Consider the following 16259-nt stretch of genomic DNA (forward strand, 5'->3'; position numbering starts at 1 on the left):
GCAGGTGAACATAAGTAGTCATGGTCAACCACAACCGGTGCACCGGAGTTTACCCCGCATGCCGCATGGCCATTATAAAAATAATCCGAAATGTATTACTTGCAGAGTTTTTTACTGTGTTCCTATGACTGGACGGAACTTTTACACTAAATATGTTATCGTTTACTATGATTTTGTGACTTTTAAATGCAGTACCTGTGATTATTTAGGTGATTTGTTTTGACCTCACTGATAATGGAATGTTGTAGCAGACGAAACATGGCGTCAGATGTTGTCCTAACTTCGGTAATTTCCGTGGTACGATAAAATTTAAATAAACTACACAAGTTACCAAAATTTTTGAATTCTTGTTTTTGCAAACAAATAAAAATTCATGACGTATTTAACATCGAAATTATTCCGATCTGTCCCGTTTTTTCAGGATCGCGTTGAAACGAGAATTTTGACAGCCATTAAAAAAAAATCGTACGAGATTTAACGAGAGTGACGAAACTTTTCAGATCAATCGGAACAACTCGGCCTTTCTGGTTGCACGAAGAAATGGCTATTGTACTGCGTAGCGAGAATGGCCGAGTAGTTACGATTGTTTTCAGATGGGTCGTCTAGCAAGAGTTATCGTTCTTTGTCCCAAAACGATGCTTCTACCATAAGTGCCAGCATAGCTGGCATATTATTATATATAGCCATTTTACAAGTAATTAATTCAGTTACAAGCGAAATAATTATCTATTAAAATGTTGTTTCTATTGTCAATGTCTCTAACTTGTTGAATATTTATTTTACAGATTGGCAAATTAACAGAGGAGCAAATTATAGGTAAGTTACTAAAATAACTTGTTTGTACACGGATACTAGTAAATAAGTAGGTGACAAGAACTACATAAAATATTTGAAAATTACTTTTTCCATGTATAACAAAATAAATACAAATTTCCTAGATATATAACATGTAGCTGACAATTATGAGCTAAATAAAGCCAACTTTAACTTGAAATTCTCTTCTATACCAACACGTTGCTTGCATGGATTAAAATATAGCTTTTAACTTTAGACTTGCTGAGTTTGGTCTTTTTTCTAGTATTTGGTTTTAGTTTCATTGTTATTTTACTGACAGGTGCCCTCGAAATTTCGGTATAATAGGCGAAGTGTTGAAATACATAGAGTTTTTAAATACTGCGGGCAGTACGTGGACTGAGCTTGTGCGAAAGCGTATATAACACGGATCAATAACTCCTCGAATTTGAATATTGCGAATTTGGATATTTCTTCAAAGTTTTGTGTTTTCTGTTGAAAAATACACAGTTTCAAAGACAAATTAAGGGATTACAAATCACTGCGTTTAAATACGTCATATCACAAACATTTTCGACTTAGTATGGTTTTGCAGCTCAATGAAATCGATTCCTCCTTTCGACTCAGTATACATATAAAATAATTTATTTTCAGTAGTTTATGAACTTTTATAATTTCAATTACTTTCGTATTTTCAGAATGTAAGGCAGCTTTCCGTCTGTTTGATAAAGATGGTGACGGTACTATTACAACACATGAGATAGGCGTTGTCATGAGATCATTAGGGAAACACCCAACAGATGAAGAACTGAAGAAAATTGTAGATGAGATTGATATAGATGGTAAAACCTATAAAATAGATAGATGTATAAGAAGGTGTGGTACATTGTATTAGCGCCAATGAGACCACTCTCCACCCAAGTCACAATTTGTAAAAGTAAACCATTAATAGGTCAAAGTCTGGTCTCCAACTAACATGGTCCCCTTTTATTAATACATATAGATATAAGAAGATGTGGCATACGTGCCAATAAGGCAACTCTCCATCCATGTAACAGTTTGTGAAAGAAAAACAATTTAGGTTAAGGTACAGTCTCCAACACAGATCATTGGCTCACACCGTGCAGCAAGCTACTTAGGGCCTCAAAAATGATTAGTGTAAAACCATTCAAACGGGAATGCAAACCTTCCATTATATATATAAGACAAGACCGTTTATGTATATTTTGTGATAGTAGCCAAATTAAAGATGAAAAACACTTTCTTTTTAATTGTTATTTTCACTCTGATATCAGCCTGTCTTTTAAATGTTGATTTTGAGAATTTACATCTATATGTGATGTTAAAAAACTTCGTTATCTTATGTGTAATGAGAATATGGTTCCTCTTTTAGCTAGTTCACTTTATCATATGTTTTATCGACGAAAACATGTCATCTAGAAATTATATATGTTTTGTTTCTTTTTTTTTTATTTACGAAATACATTTTAAATGTATCAAAGCTGTCCTTTTATGTATGTATTAGATGTTTGTTTTAATGATAGTGTCTCATAAGTCGTAGTCGTTTGACATAAATGTTGGGTTCTTATGACTTTATGTGTATATATATATATATATATAAACGAGTCTAAATTGAAAACTACGTTCAAACCTATGACTGCGTTGGATAAAAACCGCAATCTTTATACGTGTGCATGTCAAACAAATTTCGTTGTAGAAGGGTCTAAAAACAGCACAAACAACATTTTCCAAAAGACCAAAAGAGTGAAAAAGTATATTTAAACAAAACGCATTTGACTAACAGGTCGAACAACTGATGTTCTTTAACCCTGCTGACTGCCATTGGCGATTGATATATATATATTGACATTGTAATGGATGGTGACACTTTAATAAAATAAATCTTATCTTATCTTATCTATATATATATAAACACAAACGAGAAACACTTAATATGAATCACATCAACAAACTACAACTTCTAAAAATCAGGTTCTTCTGAAAAGAAATAAACAGAAAAAAGTAATACCAAATGTATTTACATGATCATTGTTAGTGAAAGAACAAAAACGAAAAGATGAATTTAAAAAAATAAAGTAGAAATAATGAAGACGAGATTAAAAAAAAAAAGTCATTGGTAAACAACTGTAGGGACAAGAAATCAAAAGCCAGCATCTTTTAAATAAAATGAAAATAATTTGACATAGTTGTAATGGTCCCGGAAAAAGATAGCTGTTGTTGAAAGCAGATCAATTTATAGCATTTACATGACTTTGTTATATATAATTTAAAATATATTCTGAGGGTTATTTTTCTACTTATGTATCAAAATGAAAGAGTGGTATGATTTTCAAGAGAACACGCCGGTTTCTTGAAAGAATAATATTTCATTATTATTTTTGATTAACTGTTCAACTTTCGCACAATTTCAATCTCGACATCAAAACCATATATTTTCTCTTAGCTCCATCATGTACGCACACGGAGAAAATATCTAGTTTCAAAGAGATGGTTAAATATCATTTGCATGGTTAGAAAGTTAAAAATAACTAGAACATGGCTGATATTTTTCTTTCACTGTATTTGCACTTTCAAGTACAGTCACCTGTAATTCGCTCCCATGTTGAGCAAACGGCATTGCTAAATAATATTTCTGTTTATACAGGTAAAACTTTATTTTTAGTTTCCTCATTGCTGTGCATGATTAACTACTAGTATATCGATTACTTTGAGGGGGAAAATAACAGTTACTATAACAAAAATATATATTTAAAAAACGAATTCAACATATTTTTAAGGAGATGGAACAGCGACTTTTGAGGAATTTTTGGTCATAATGACAAAACAGCTATGCTCGAAGGAAACTGCTACAGATATTCGAGAGGCCTTTAGGGTTTTCGATAAAGAAGGAAAAGGTTATCTCACAGTATCAGAGTTTCAGCACATCATGGGAAATCTTGGAGAGAAAATGACCTGGGAAGAAACGGAGGAGATGGTAGAACTGGTTGACGGGGATAGTGATGGCAAAATCTCTTGTGACGGTACATATATGTATTTGTGTAAGCACCCTGTATAACCCCGATACAGATGAAACCGGACGTTGACGCGTTCGAATCGAACACACCGTGTGACACTGAGTTCTGACAATAAAAGAATAATACTTTTAAAGAAAATCCAATATTCATTCTTCGGATATTTGGCTCCAATATATTCTTTGCCATAATACTCATAAGTTACTTAAATGTTTTTCAAAAATGTGACATTTTTATATACAAACAAAAAAAAAACGCACGACGATATCAATGATAAAACGTGCTTGGTATTTTTAAACATTCAAAACTTAATGTTTCTCGTACCTCATAGTTTTTAAAACATACATTTTTGAAAACTTTATAGTATAAATTAACAAACTTATACAGATCGATTGTTTATGTTGTGTCTAGAAAGAAAAAAATGCATGTTTTAAAATGTCTTTATTTTCATGTTGTGTACGCTTCGTTGTCATTACATCTTTTTATACTGTACGCTTCATTGACACACTATTACGTTTGTCAATGAATTTTGCATGTATTAAATTATGCTTTTATATGATTATAACCAATATGCATGTTTGAAAATAATAATTTACCACCATAACATGCAGACAGCAACCCACTATGTCCGTTGTTTTGTCGAAAAACTCTTGGAGTAAATTTTTACGTGTACAAAAATCCTCATGTATACGAAAGTGTGAATTGGTAGGAAAATACAATAACTCGACAGATGCGACTATGACTAATCATACAGATACACAAGTCCGATTTCGAATTTGATGCATTTTAAAAAGTGTTTACCATACAACAGTCAATGTACGGTTAGGTGGTGGGTTGGGTGCCCGCTAACATGATTAATCCCGATATATTCTGTATGTGCCTGTCCAAAGCCAGGAACGTGTTATTCAGTAATAATATTATATATTTTTTGTTCACTATTTTGTGCATCAATTGGGCCGTTAGTTTTCTCGTATGAATTGTACTACATTTGTCATTTCGGTGTGTTTTATAGCGGTGTGGGCTTTGTTCATTTTTAATGGCCGTACGGTGACCTATAGTTGTTTATTTTTGTTTCGTTTAGTCTCTTGCGAAGACCACATCTTCTTTTTGATATAGAAAGCAATCAAAAACAATCAATGGATTATCGGTTAAGCCTTTTGGCCTGAATCTCAGAGGCGGGTCCTAGGGGATCATACATTGCCATAGAGTTACATTACGACTAAAGAATAAGTGTATGCAAGGAACGTGTAACTGATAGCCATCAATAGTAATACAGTGACTTTAATGTGAATATATAAAGACGAAGAGACAATTCTTATTAATATTAACTGGTTTGCTTTCTTCAATTATGTTTTTGTGTTTGTTTAATTATTAAGGTATAAAGATTATACTTAAATTCCTCGAACATTACAGTCTTTCTACTGTGGTATAAAAAATCTAAATGATTGGTCAGGTCATTCTGGTTCTTATAAGCACCTTAAAGTCTATACCCATCCAAATGCATTTCATTCAAATTTTGATTCATTTCGCAGAAGACAACAGGGACCATATCTATATTCCCCAATTTCTATTGGCTTCATTGGTAAATTATGGGTTGAGCAAAGCATCAATCACCAACCTAACCTTAGACATTTGCTGTGTTTCTTCTTTACTGTTGGTACTTAACAATTTATGGACCCTTTTACTAGTATTTGTTTATGACACGCGTACGTAATGGCTGATTGTTGGTTGTTTAACGTTCACTTGCAAATACAATGTATGTCATGCATGTTTAGGATAAGCACAAAGTAACAACACATACTACATGTAAGTCCTGGTAGGAGGCCCTCCGCAATTACGTCAATGACGTTTGACTGCCACTGGATAAAATGATGTATATTTTATAAGGACACAAAATTTTTAATGTTGCCTTTCAACAGGCTATTTATGACCTCTCATGAAGTTTTTGCAGGGGTTCGTACAGTGTAGTTAGCGTGGTACTCTCTTTACACCTTTACACGAGACATTAGATTTTATATTCCCATTCGGACTGGACGTGACTGTGTACTTTTACATCCCACACAACTGAACGGGTGGTCAACTTCGGTCAGTTTATACTGCCGGTCGGGAAAAGACCAAAGTGATCATATATAATAGTATATTTCCCAGTCACCCTTCACCAAATTCTATCATAAATAAAAAAAAATTGGCCACAATATAGAAAGTTTTGCTGTACCTGTTAAATCAAAACTTCACTTAACATTATTACAATTTATGCACAGTTATGAGAACTCATAATACCGTACATCCTCTCGATACTGTTTATATTTGGCATTGCACAAGTTCGTGCGTTTTATTACATCTTTACATGTACCTAAAATTGTAGGATATACTGATTAACACTTTAGATACATGATTTACTTCTTACTTGTAATTCGCTTTGAAATAACCATCAGTTACTACAATTACTCCTGTGTCGATATTTTATGTATATGGTTTTTGTGCCTTGTACCGACATTTTGAGTTTGGTCAATTGCAACTGAATTTTTTTTATCATGTTGTGCTGCTACACCAGTGTTCTATGTTAAGGAGAGGGTTGGGGGCTCACATGTTTAATCCCGCTGCACTTTTGTTTTTGTCGGTCCAACGTCAGGATCCTGTAGTACATTGGTTATATAGAGTTGTCCTTTTTTTTTTCTTTAAAACATAATTCATAAGTTATAAATTAATAACCGTTAGTTTTATCGTTTTAATTTTTACATATTTTATTTTATATCAGGGCCTTTTTTATCAGACTGTATGGTTTAGGTTTTCCTCATTGTTTAATTTTGTACATTGGACTATAAGAGTTGCTTTATACACCCACTTCATTTAAACTTTGGTGGAAAGTTGTCTCACTGGCCATCAAACCACATCTACAAAGCTTTATATGTAAAAAAAAATTAAAAAAAAAAAAGCAGTTGGAATGCCATCTATGGCATTCGGCAAATTAAGATCAACGAGCTCCTACATGTAGGTCTGCTTTCGTCTAGGCGAATTTGGAACTACATCGGCATTTGGAAGAGCTTCAAATTGTGAAAAGGAAGTCATTAAAGTTTTAATGACTATACTATAATTTTTGAAACTTTATTTCCTCTGGAATATATTTAATAACTGTTAATTTCATCTGGAATAACATTGAATGTCTCAATTTTCAATAGAAACATTCCAAGCAGATGTACGCTGGTTAAATATTTCAATTTTGGCTTTGTATGACAGATATTTTAAGTTCAACTACTTTGACTAAGTTAACAGATAAACATTTACAATAAAATATAGAAAAAGGGTCGCCGACACCATCTCGAAAACCTTGGCAAGAAAGTGATTTGTGACGGTTTTTGTCAACGAACTGGACAGTGATTATTTCAAAACGCACAACGAACGCGACACATTTGGTGGAACGAACAATACAGTAAGAGAAAATGTCTTATGTATGATATTGCGTTGATTCTAAGTTATAGGGCACATTTGAAGGCACGTAGTAATTCAATGTATCTATCTATCTATCTATCTATAATACTAAAATTACGAGGCCCAAATTGTCAGCCGTCATCACGTTAAAACGACGAATCAAAGAATTCGACTTTATATATATCTAATATAGTACAAAGGCGTAGATTAAAAATTACACCACTCCAGGCCCTTTTGTTTTCCACGTAATTAATATTGCCAATAATTAAGAAGTTCCGGATCGAGTCCGATACCGATACCAATAGTATATTCACCTGTTACCGATTACCTTATATGTACGTTCCGCATCTGACAGGCGCACCAGTAAACGGTGTTTTCAGGATAACGGTGTATTCAGGATTAATAGGCTATATACACGGATCATGATCACAGGGTTGTTACTACTAAATTGTCAAATTTTAATCGGTAAGACCTTTTCATATAACAATACGAATACTAAAAATTTGGACTAAAAATTAGGCGTATATGTACAGTTTTCAATTTGTTAGCCGGCATGACGTAAAACAGCGAATCGAAGAATTCAACTTTATTTAGAACTAATATAGGACAATGCTGTTGATTTAAAAATACTCCATTCCAGGACCTTTCGTTTTTCAAATAATTAATATTACCAATAATTGATAAGTTCCAGTTCGACGGGTTCAAACAAAAAGATTTAAAAGCAGAAAAAACTGCGTATCGTATAATCGGCATGACTTTATCAGATGACAATACTAATACTAAAACAAGGCTTGCGCACAGTTATATACTTTAATTCAGTCACAGACCCGTGATACCACGGGTGTGTTCTTGTAGTTATTTAGTATTGCTTAAGGTATTAATATGCAAAGGTGTACGCACGAAAAGATATTCAGCATTGTTTATATCAAAAACCGTATGAAATTGCACCATGTCTGTGCGTTTTGCATCTAGTAGTTTTATCAAACGTGTTATACAATATCCAAAACTTACAACAACTGTATAATTGAATAAATAAACTAACATGCACATTGACATATTTATATATACTGAAATAAGTTCTAGAGAGGCATTCGAAATTGTTGTCATCCCAAATGTTGTCCTGATTATCGCTTCGAACGCGTCAACGTCCGGATTCATTTGTATCGGGGTTATACGGGGTGGTAAGGCCACATAAACAAATGTGTGAATCCTATTTCCCTATTTACTCTATATTTAAAGCTTAAAATAGCCTACTTAAAATTGTTTTGGTCATTTTTCAATCAAATCAAATCAAATCAAATATTTTATTGTCATATTAACTTTACAGTTTGTGACCAACATATATTAACACAAAAAACATATATACATACATATTTAAAACATACACAATAACAACACCGTCAAAATTTATAACATCAAACAAGCTGTTAAGAGTCCCCTGCCCTCAGTTCAAATGACTTTTTCAAGAAGGATCCTAACTTATTGTTTTTAAAGGCGATGATGGATTTAATAAATAATGAATATTTTCTTCTTCATGTAAATTATTAAAGTTATTATTTTCAGTACATATGTGATGAAAAAAGTCATTTCTTAGAGTTTTATTATACTCACAATAGAGTAAAACATGTTTCTCGTCCTCTAGTATTTTACATTTATGGCAAAGTCGTTCCTCTCTTGGTATTTTAAAATTTCTCCCCATTTCAATCAAGAGGGAGGCAGACTGAGTGTTCACTTATTCTAAATTTAGTGATTAATCTCCTTATCTGAAAATAAGATGTATTAAGATAAGATTCTAGTTTGTAATCTTTTTTAAGTTTTTTATAAAGAAAAAAAATGCTTTTATTATCAATGTTTTGAAATTTAGTTTGAATTAAATCTTCATATCTATTTTTCATTTTTAACTGTATATTGTTTTTTATTTTATTTACATCTTTTATGTCCTTACAAGTAGAAAGAATATTAAGGTCAACATTAGTCTCCTTAACAATATTTTTTTGCATATGTGTAAGTTCCCGTCAAATCTAGAGACTGTGCTAGTAGTACCGTGACCGAGTAAGGAAAAGTCACTTATTTAAGGAGTTTAATTGTCATTCGGACTATATGGCTGTAAGTCACAGTATTGGTAGTTCAAAGGTTAAACTTAACATTTTGACTCGTCGTCAAAAAATCGTACGGTGCATTTTTTGTAAAATGGGCTTCGAAGTACATTTATTTAGTTACTTGGACGAAAAATCGAGTAAGAAAAGTTTTGTGGTCAACATTGTAAAATAACATCCGTGATATGATTTCTGTTATAGAGAAAAAGCTTCCATTATCAATGGATTAATATTATTATTATATAGTCTAGCTAAATAAAAAAGAGTTTGCGTTTTAATAGAACATGTTGTATTTCATTAACCCTTCAGGGATTTTTGTCGAGCCTTCGACTTTAGTCGAAAAAGCGAGACTAAGAGATCCTACATTCCGTCGTCGTCGTCGGCGTCCACAAATATTCACTCTGTGGTTAAAGTTTTTGAAAATTTAATAACTTTCTTAAACTATACTAGATTTCTACCAAACTTGGACAGAAGCTTGTTTATGATCATAAGATAGTATCCAGATCGAGTAAAGTTTGCAAAAATAAAATTCCATTTTTTCTGTTTTTTACTTATAAATGGACTTAGTTTTTTTGCGGGGAAACATTACATTCACTCTGTGGTTAAAGTAATGTTTTTAAAATTTTAATAACTTTCTTTAACTATCCTGGGTGTGTACCAAACTTGGACAGAAGCTTGTTTATGATCATAAGATAGTATCCAGAAGTAAATTTGAAAAAAAAATCCATTTTTTCCGTATTATTCTTTTAAATGGACTTAAATTTTCTGGCAGGAAACAATGCATTCACTCTGTGGTTATTTTTTTTTTTAATATAGTAACTTTCTGATACTATTTTAAATTTGTACCAAACTTGGACAGAAGCTTGTTTTTTATCAAAAGCTAGTATCTAGAAAGGAAATTTTATTAATAGTTGGTACCTGTGTATCTGTATTTTACTTATAAATGGACTTACCTTTTCTTCCAGTTAACATTACATACAGTCTGCAGTTAAAGTTTTTAAAACATTTATTTGATTCATAAACTATCCTGAAATTTTTACCAAACTTGGAAAGAATTTTCTTACAATCAAAAGATAGTATCAAGAGGAATATTTTTATTGATTGTTTTCCTCATTTTTGTTGAGCCTGAGAGTTACAGCAAAAGTAGGCGAGACACTGGGTTCCGCGGAACCTTTACAATTTTTTACCTTTTCTACCCGAATAAAGGATATCTGTTTTCAATCAATGGCACATTTCGATAAAAAGTTCACTCAAAGGACAAGTTAGACTCATCTGATAGATAATTGACCAAGGTTTCAGGAAAACTTGATTTAAGGAAAATAATTCATACGTTGGTCACGTGATATCTCTCAAAAGTCACGTGACATGCTGAATTAAAGTGAAAAAATGTACAATTCAAGCGGAAAAGCGGTTGTACAGACATTTAGTGACAAAAATAGAACATAGTTTTAGTGTCAAATTAATGCATGAAAACTTTTGGAAACGTTATCGGTGAAAACTTTATACAGAAAGATGCAAAACCTGTCTGTTTGGTATAAATATCAATACTTGAAACACCGATAAATAGTGGATTTTTTGAGAATTTTTGTCAAAGTCAAATAAATGGGCCAAGTTAATGTTAAAGATGTACTTTTCACAACTGCTTACAGAATGAGCCTTTAGGAAAGAATTTTGAGTAAATATTGAATGTTCAAACCTCACTACCGGAGGGTGAAAAAATAAATTCCTATATTAAATGAAACTTAACTTAACTTTACTTTCAATTTCAATTAAGACAACTGAAATACATGATTACATAAAAAAAGAGAAATTTACACCCCTCCCCCCCCCCCCCCCGCTTTTTTCTCCCCTCTCTCTATTTTTGATACATTCTTAGCCTCGGCACTCAATATGAATATACCACTGAGCCACAGAAACCATTGGAAAATAAACGAAATTTTAGCATATAAGTCACCTTCTCTGTAAGACCAGAAATTAATTTTGGGAAAACATAATCCAACTTCTTTTTCTTAAGAAGCTAGTGTTGGAAAATTATTATATTTTCAAGCAAATATGTAAGAAAGTTATTCAGAAATGTTCGTTTTTCGTCAATATGTCACTATTTCTATATCTTAGCGATACAATATCCAACATCCTCATAACCAGACACTAAAGAAGATTTGTTATTGCTATTCCGACTTGGCTTACAATTTTTAACACATTTTAGATGTTCTCATCTCTTTTGCTATAAACACTGACAAAACAAAACATGAAAATTCCTTGTAATTTGAGTTTTGTTTCAGTGTTGATACTCTATGAAACAGTTTGTGTGTATGTGTATGGGTTTTACTTACAGTTTTGATAGTATTCTTGTAAATGATCACGGCACAGTTATCAAAATTGTCATTTTAAAACAAAACAACAGCAACAATTTGTCTTGTGACATTTTGTGAAAATATTCTATTTGAAAATAAAAATAAAACAGTTTTCCCCAAAAATATTCTTGTCAATATAGGGCAAATTGACATAATGTAGTGCATTTTGTTGGTTTCAGACACCAAAACTTAAGTTGGTGGTATTCTGATCTTTAATTTGAGCCCACAACCACATATGAACGTCAAAAATTGACAACGATACCAAACTTCATGCAAACTACTCCTCCACAAATTTAGCTTATCGGTCAGATTGACCCGATAGGAACGTTAAAGGGTTAATAGGCAATCTCCCTAATTCAACTCTTGCTCATTAATTGGATGTCTTTTTTCTTATTCCTAGAGTAGATTTACAAAATTTAAGATGCATATTTTCAAGAGGGGTTTTGTCTATAATATCAAGTTGATTTTAATTCTTTTCCTGAAGTTAAGGCTCTGCTTTTGCCTTGATGAAAAGAGATATATATTATAGGTAGATTATTCAATGATTTAGTATAGGATTTTATTGCAAAAAATACTTTTTATGCTTTTTTGTCAACTCTAAATTACTTTCTGATAAATTTCCATTACATTTTATCAACATTCCCAAAAATGAATATTCTGTTACACCCTCTATGGCTGTATTCTCATAGTAAATATGTGATCTTTCACTATTATGTTTTGACTGACTAAAAGTCATGGATTTAGTTTTGTTAATATTCAAAGAGAGTTTCCATTATTTAAACTATTTTGTAGACCCTCTTTTGAATCTGACAGGATTAAAAGATCATCCGCACAAAGAAGGCATCCCACCTTACTATTATAAGCTTAAGGGGAATTGAATCATTTCCCTCAATTTTTTTTACAACATCATTTATAAATACATTAAATAAAGTCGGCCTTGCTGTGTCTCCTTGTTTAAACCCTCTAGCAATATTAAAATATGCTGATAAACTTATATTTTAAAGATGATTTAGTATTAAGTAAGCAGTGTTAAGTCACACACTCAATGACAAAATATGCTACTGTTACTGGTGTTCAAGCAAATTGGAAAAGTAAATGAAATAATGCCGAAAATGATATGAATCAATACCTTCCAAAGTAGGGACAAGATGGTTTTACGACACGGTGCATGCAGGAGAAAAAATTATCCGCCATGAAATTTTGTCTACCGTCGTGAAAAAGTTAAAAAAAAAAAACCAAACAACAACAACAAAACAACAGCACACAAATGCAAATAACAGTTGGTAAAAGATAACCGACAAACACCAAAAAATAAGCAACACGTAACTTCACAAAAGTACCCAGTTTACCTGAAAATGGCGGCCAAGAAAGTTTTTTAAAATAAGCTTCTTTTTTTTTCAAGTGTTGACCAGATGCCAGGTATAATTTATTTAAGCGAAAAGTTTATGCTGTGTAAGGTTTGGGTTCTCTGTTTGGTAAATATAAAGTTTGAGATAGGAATATTCGAAATGTCGATGACTCACGGTAGTACAAAATGTATAAAAGAGAAACCTTGAACTTTTATATATCAGAATTATGCGATTTACTTTAGATTCACGACATTTTCATCTATAATCCAATATACTGTAGTGTTAGATCTATACGGAATACACAGCAATATTTATTTTAACGATAATATGATTATTAAACTGCGTGAGTAACACATTTTTTCAATTAATTGAATTATTTGTTTCTTTTCAGATTTCTTAAGAATAGTTACTTCGACAGAGTAAAGCTGATTTTGCTAAATTGATTGGTTGAGCAAAATAATTAGCTTGAGTATGGTGTAGCAATATTTCTTGATTATAATGGAATTAAAAAGAGGTTAACGCACGCTGACAGTTTCAAAAGTCTTTCAATGAAATTGGATTAAAACGAATTTCGTAATTTAACAAAACGAAATAGAAATGTGAGCAACGCAAATGTTGAACAACATATTATATACACTATTTTTTTTCAGTATATTTTTGGCGGGAAAATTAGCAATCCTCGAAAAAATTGAGATGGAGATAGATCATACACAAAGTATAAACTCTTTTTTTTCTGTTCGGTCATTGAATAAATATAAAAAAAATGTTGATTTTCTGTACTCTTATATTTTTGAACACAATTAAATAATCGTTATGTCACTACTACTATATTAAAAACCATTTAAATAGCTAACAGTATTATATTAAGTTTTCTTGTGTTTATTAATATTAGATATCCAGGGAGAACATCTAATAAAATATATTTAAATGTTAATAATATACACGAAGGTTCTTTTATATTATATTCTAAGCATTGCACAAATTCATGCTTTTCTTACACTGTGCACGTGTATGTCGTCTAGTTCTAACCCGTTGGACGTATATTGATTGGTTACATGGTTTATTTAATTTAAGAATCCTGGTACCTTTGATCACTTTTTACACCACTGGGTCGATGCCACTGATCCTGAGGGTATCACCAGCACAGTAGTCAGCACTTCGGTGTTGACATGCATATCAATTATATGGTCTTTATTATAAATTTCCTGTTTACAAAAGTTTAAATTTTTCGAAAAACTAAGGATTTTCTCATCACAAGAATGGATTACCTTGTATTTGGAACTACTTTTTGAAATTTGGGGTCTTCAATGTTCTTCAACTTTGTACTTGTTTGGCAATATAATTATTTAGATATGAGCGTCACTGATGAGTCTTATGTAGACGAAAAATGCTTCTGGCGTACTTAATTATAACCCCGGTACCTTTGTTCACCTTTTTTTGTGTACTATCTTTTAACAAAAAGCTTTCAATTTGTCAATAGTACGGAATGGTTCTTTGAATCTTTTGTCTTGGTAAGCTGGAAGTATTGTTATTTGTGTCAACCCATTTCTTAACAATTTTCATATAATTGTTAATATCTTATTCTATTACATCACAGGCAAAGGTTTAGGGAAGGGGTGATCGGTCGTTCACACGTTTAACTGGACCACTTTTTTGGGTACCTGTTCAAATACAAACCAGGATCCTGTCATTCAGTGGTTGTCGTTGGTTGCTGTCAATTCATCTTCTGTGACATGCGCACTTTTACATATTTTGTGTGATTGTACATAAAAATAACAGAAAAAACAAGCACCAATACATATGGTACCTCTAGTTTGTCGAAGAGTGTTCAAAATCAACCTCAGTTTTATTGTCGAGCCTACGACATTTGTGCATACAGCTCGACATAAGTCTAAAATATTGTAAAGAGAATAGTGATCGAGTCAAAAAAAAAATTGATCTGGTGGCCTCGTTAACTCAATTAACTACTTGACAGCTTTATATTCTAGAAGGTGGAACACCTGGATGATTCATAGTTTATTATGAAGATGTACAGTGTCCTTGGCCTCATTTTCATGGTACAGATCACGACTTCTTGCAAAATATTGAGATTCTGTGAAATGTTGATTTTTATCTTAAGTTTCGTAAGATAACTATGTATTTAGTTTGTGCGTACCTTTCAATGTCCTCGTGCCTATCAGACAATTTGCATCTGCCCTCGAACTCATTAATGGATCAGTAAATGAGTTACGTTAATACTTTAAAGAAAAGATCTACTGTAGTTAGTGTTACACTAAATGGTTACAGTTTTTGTAAAAAAAAATTATAATACTATATGCGATAGGTCATCTATATGAATTATAGTCATTTATTTCGTACCATAGCAAAAACCATTTCGTACCTTGAACCTCATGGAATATGAACATGTTATACCATTTCGTACCAAATGGAAGATTATTATATATGCCATTTCGTACCCCACGGAGGATTAACATGTATGCAATGTCGTACCTCATGAAAGGGTTATATGTAATACCATTTCGTACCTCATGGAAGATTTATATGTTATACCATTTCGTAAAAACATGAGAAGAAACCTGAGATCTTCTGCGCTCCATTTGTAAATGTCTTCTCTATAAAGCATTATTATACCCATTTTCATTGTTTCGGTTAATTCCCTTTTTAAATATATATTATTTACAATTTCAACAACTTCATCTCCAATTATCAAATAGTGATTTTATTTCCTTTTGTGTGCCCCTTTTTTCTTCTGCTATTTTAAAGATTTCAATACTTTCGATATCTTATTTATAAAACACTCACGTGATCTGATTAATGTTTCCATTGATAATATTTGATATCAATGCTGTATAGTTTTCATTTTCAAGTAAGCTATTATTCATTTTCCAAAATCCACGACCCCATTTTTTGCCGCTTATATTATATATTAATCTGAACAATTAAATGATCTGACTTTTTATATGAAATATGCTTATTTCAATAATTCTATTAATAAATTCCTAAAACCTGTCAATTCTAGTAAACTATCTATCTATAGTACATTTTACCAGAAATGTAGCTTGTAAAATTTGCCTTGTGTTTATGTTTTCTCTAAAAGCATTTTTAATTCTTAAAGTATCTTTGATACTTTTTAATTATACAAGTATATATTTGTTAAGTTTACAATTCATGTTATTTGAATCTACATGTATTTTGTCTTCTATGAAA

At 31.8% G+C, this 16259-nt stretch overlaps 1 protein-coding gene across 1 annotated transcript; it reads left to right on the forward strand.

The window, feature by feature from the left end:
* The first annotated feature begins 258 nt into the window (after nt 1–258).
* On the forward strand, nt 259–13834 carry LOC134692383 (calmodulin-A-like). The gene is made up of 5 exons (XM_063552831.1): nt 259–285; nt 786–816; nt 1491–1634; nt 3591–3833; nt 13444–13834. Exons 1-5 carry the CDS (start codon nt 259–261, stop codon nt 13473–13475), a joined length of 477 nt encoding a protein of 158 aa, XP_063408901.1. The 3' UTR covers nt 13476–13834.
* The last annotated feature ends 2425 nt before the right edge of the window (nt 13835–16259 follow it).

Source organism: Mytilus trossulus, chromosome 12, assembly GCF_036588685.1.
Source record: "Mytilus trossulus isolate FHL-02 chromosome 12, PNRI_Mtr1.1.1.hap1, whole genome shotgun sequence".
In the NCBI taxonomy this organism is placed as follows: domain Eukaryota; kingdom Metazoa; phylum Mollusca; class Bivalvia; order Mytilida; family Mytilidae; genus Mytilus; species Mytilus trossulus.